The sequence below is a fragment of the Belonocnema kinseyi genome, chromosome 7 (assembly GCF_010883055.1).
Source record: "Belonocnema kinseyi isolate 2016_QV_RU_SX_M_011 chromosome 7, B_treatae_v1, whole genome shotgun sequence".
NCBI classification, from domain to species: domain Eukaryota; kingdom Metazoa; phylum Arthropoda; class Insecta; order Hymenoptera; family Cynipidae; genus Belonocnema; species Belonocnema kinseyi.
In genome coordinates, this window is record NC_046663.1 from 32,515,639 (window position 1) to 32,519,728 (window position 4,090).

The following is a 4,090-nucleotide window of genomic DNA, read 5'->3' on the forward strand; positions in this document are numbered from 1 at the left end:
TGCCAAAGGCCTGACCGTTGAGACTACCCTTCCCCTTCCACCGCGATTTGGACGTGCGTTACTCTCTCTTTCACCCTTATAAACTAGTCTTTCCCGCTTTATCATTCCCTTACCACCCCACCCTCTTTATCTTTAGGTCCCTCTGCCACTGTGGCGGCTAGTCCCACGTTTTGGCGAGCCGGCAAGGATTTAAACTGGTCAGGCCTTTGGCAAGACCTGACCATTAAGAAGTGTTTGTACTCTGACGGCACTGTGGGATTAGTGCACTGTGACATTGAGAATTAATACTCTAGAGCACATTATTTGCTTGTTAGGCAGAATGATAACATAAGTATTGGAAGAAGAATTTTATTTGCAAAATTGGTATTACGAAGAACGATATATTCATATATAGGTTAAAGATACCCATTCAGTAATACGATAATACAACAATACAGCTATATCTTAAATAAATAACGTTCGGTACTTTGTAAACAGAAGAAAATAATTTGAGAAAGTTAAACAGTACAGCCATTTTGGCAGAACAAACAGAAATCAAAGTGGCTTGAAATTTTGATCTAATATACCTGACCGATCAGTTGGTCTCTGAATATCTTTAAAATAATGTTTGAAGACGGTATCAGTTGATTTCCAATTTCCTTTCTGTAATATTTCGTCTATGGGAAGACCAGCCTTGAGACGAGATGATGCCACTGCTGATCGAATGCTTCCCGCAGATGTTTTGATACCTGCCTCCTCTAAAGCCGTCCGAATCTAGCCTGCAATTACAGTACGTGAAGCTGCAGCCACAATTCCTCTAATGGTGATGAACAGACTATCCAATCCCATTCTTGCACTCCTTTGCGATTTAGTAATCTTGATTAAGAGCCGCAGCCACCAAGTTGGATCCATTTTTTGTTCTCTATTTTTAGAGAGCCCCCAACCGGACTGCCTATGTGTGACACTGTCGGTTTTCGAGCCGAAAATGGGCCAAAGGACGATTGAATCTCCCTTGTCTTCGTAAGTTTCCGAATTAATTCGCAAAAGTGTGAGGTCATGAATTCTTCTACTCGAAGCTAACAGCAGTGATAAAGCTACGTGTCTTGAAACTTGAAAATGGCTTTTAACGTTCACAGATTTTTGCTTCATCCGTTGCATCCGTTGCTTCAAACGCTGCAACAACCGACTTATAAACCAAGATTGTGTTGTAGGCCAATTTTTTCTCCCTGTGTAAGTAGCCCAAGTACTGTGCTACTTTCTGCGGAGATGGATTATTTAATGAAAAACCTTGCGACGTAGACCATGCTACCCAAGATTTCCATGGTGCGGTGTAGGTTTTCCGCGTTGACTCTCGCCATGATGATTCCAACAAAGTTACTTCCTCTTCATGCCATCCTTTTGTATGGGTAATCCACCCCGTACTTTCCATGCCTCCAAATGTAGGTCTAGAACTCTCGGAGGAGGGACATTGGTTTGAAGGTCCACAAGATTCCGATAAAGGTTGTGAATGTTCCAAGGGGGACATAATGATCGACGTTTGAGGTCCGCTCTCCAAAATACTTTCTCCCATTTTGGGAGAATCAATATGTACACTCCTCGAGATAGATTGAGATGTTGAAGCACTCTCGGTATTAGAGATGGGGGAGGAAATATCCAAGCCAATTTGTACTCCCAAGTCCGACTGAAAGCGTTTACGAATGCTGAACTCTGGTCCATGGTTTGAGATGTATAGGTCGGGACTACTGCTGAGCGAGCAGTCGCCATTAAATCTATTTGCAGAAGTCCCCACATCTCGAAAATTCGGTCCGTCACCTCCTTCGATAAATGCCAATCGGGTAACGAATTTCCTCTCGACAATCGGTCGGCCACAGCATTGTAAATTCCCGGAATGAAGTGAGCCTCTACATGGAGATCTAAGCGTGACATCAGCATCAGCAACTTCTTTACCATTTGTAAAAGGGGTAGATACTTCGTTCCCCCTTGACGTCGTATGTAAGCCAAAACCGTCTTGTTGTCTGACTGAAGACCCAAGGTTTTTCCTTGTAACGAGCGGGCGTTTTTGAGAAAAGCGATATATACTGCCCACATCTCCTTCTTGTTGATGTGCCAGCCTTTTTGTTTTAAACTCCAAAGGCCTTTCATTAATTTGTCCCCTAATTGTGCTCCCCAGCCCTCGTTGGAAGCGTCCGTTACCAAGTGAATGATGGGCATGTTTGGAAATATTCGCGAATATTCTGATGAATTTTGTATCCACTACTTCATGTCAGACTTCACTTGATGAGAGAGAACAAAGCTCTAATTTAGGAAATCTTTCGGGAGCAAGCATGCTGCTCGCTGCAAGTTCCTGCAAAATACTCTTCCTAGAGGAACTACAAAGGAAGCGAATTCCAAGGTTCCTAGGAGAGACTTCGCTTGCTGCCAGCTCCATTTTTGCTGACTCATTATTTTGTTTAGGGTTAGCTTTAATCTTTTCGTCTTCTTCTCGGATAAAAATTTCAGGTCTGTCCAAGGATTCCACATGATGCCCAGATATTCTAACTTTCGACTAGGCACTAGGATTGATTTTGGAACATTTATTTTCCATCCCAAGAAGGTGAGAAAATTTACTATTTCCTTTAGTTGTTGAATCAAGAGGTGCTTGTCTTGGTTCGCCAAAAGGAAGTCGTCTAAGTAGACCATAACTCTCACCCCTCTTTTTCTCAGTTGACCTGCTAACCAATTCGATATTCTTGAAAAGGCTAGAGGAGCGCTAGAGAGGCCGAAAGGCAACGCCGTCCAGCAGTATATTTTCTTCCGGTAGTACATAGCTAGATATCGCCTGTGAGACTCTTTTATATGGACATGTAAGTAAGCTTGCGATATATCTATCTTTGCTAAGAAGTCTTTCCTCTGAAGGAAACCCGGAACTTTCGAGTGGGTTATTAATCGAAATTTTCCTGGTCTCAGATACTCGTTTAAGCGCTTGAGATTGAAAACCGGACTGAGGGAACCATCAGATTTTTGGAGTAAGAAAACTGTGGAGAGGAATCCGGATGGAACGTTCTTCCTCTCTAGAACTCCCGACTTAATGAACTCTGTCAGTTCCCTGTCCACCTCGGTCGATGGTCTCGTTTCTAGTCGGGCACAAAGACTGTCTGAAACTGGAATTGTCGATGGTTTCTTTTTGAAAGGAATGGAATATCATTTTAGAACACTGATGATCGATTCTGGAGCCCCAAGACTGACCCATCTTTTGGTGAAGTGCCTCAATTGCCCCCCTTGAAATTCTCTGCGATTCTGCGAGTCATAGATTTTTTGAATCTCGTCCTCTACCAGTGCTTGATGATCTAGGAATATTTCGGGACTTCTGTGATGTCCTATACCCTCCTCGATTTGCTTTTTTTTATCTGAACTGAAAGAAGCTTTTTGATGGAAACCTTCTCGATTCGATGAGGGCCGCGTAGATGGTTTTTCACTACTACTTCCCCTTAATGCTCTGTCTCCTCCAAAAGTTTGGGGTTTCCCAGACCCTGATGGTTTTGAGTTTCGAAAAAAATTATAGAACCCACCATGTTCTTTGAATAATGCACTCAATTTATTTTCATCGAAAAGATGTTTTTCTGAGGGTGGTACAGTAGCAAGGAGAGAAGCCATGTAGTTGTTTTTTGGTATAAAGGCCTTTCTTCTCATATCAATTATGTCAGCTCATCTGCCGCATGTGTACTGAAGAACATAATCTGAGATTACTCGAAAAGGAGATTCATTTTCAAGGAGAGTCTTTTTCACATCCTCACTTATAGTTGGATACTTCTGTACCAAGGACACAATGGCGGATTGAAATTCTTTCCTTTGAAGGAGCAAACCATGAGTGAGTTTACCGAGAGTAAGATCGAATTTACCCAATAGATCCGAATGATGGGTGTGTGATGCTAAGCCGTTTAATTGAGAACTGACTTCGGGACTGTTGGCTCTAGTTCTTTGGCTGCAGGCGAGAAGTCTATAACCTCTTCTTTATTAGTGTGGGGCAAAAGCGAATCTAGCACTCGAAAACTAGGAGCTTTCCATGGAGCACTTTCTTTGGGCGGAGGAGAGGATATTTCATAATCAGAGCAAGAAGAAAAATTCTCCACGT

General features: G+C 42.6%; 1 protein-coding gene across 1 annotated transcript; it reads right to left on the bottom strand.

The window, feature by feature from the left end:
• Positions 1 to 2,274: 2,274 nt before the first annotated feature.
• On the bottom strand, positions 2,275 to 3,612 carry LOC117176414. Its single transcript, XM_033366653.1, has 2 exons — positions 3,205 to 3,612; positions 2,275 to 3,138 (listed from the first exon to the last, which is right to left on the bottom strand). Exons 1-2 carry the CDS (start codon positions 3,610 to 3,612, stop codon positions 2,275 to 2,277), a joined length of 1,272 nt encoding a protein of 423 aa, XP_033222544.1.
• Between the last annotated feature and the right edge of the window lie 478 nt (positions 3,613 to 4,090).

Bases quoted from the DNA above. Each gene is read 5' to 3' on its own strand.
- LOC117176414 (XM_033366653.1), bottom strand. From the start codon at position 3,612: ATGGCTTCTCTCCTTGCTACTGTACCACCCTCAGAAAAACATCTTTTC. The intron at 3,139-3,204 runs GTCAGTCTTGGG...CCTTTCAAAAAG, and splicing joins GGCACTTCACCAAAAGATGG to AAACCATCGACAATTCCAGT.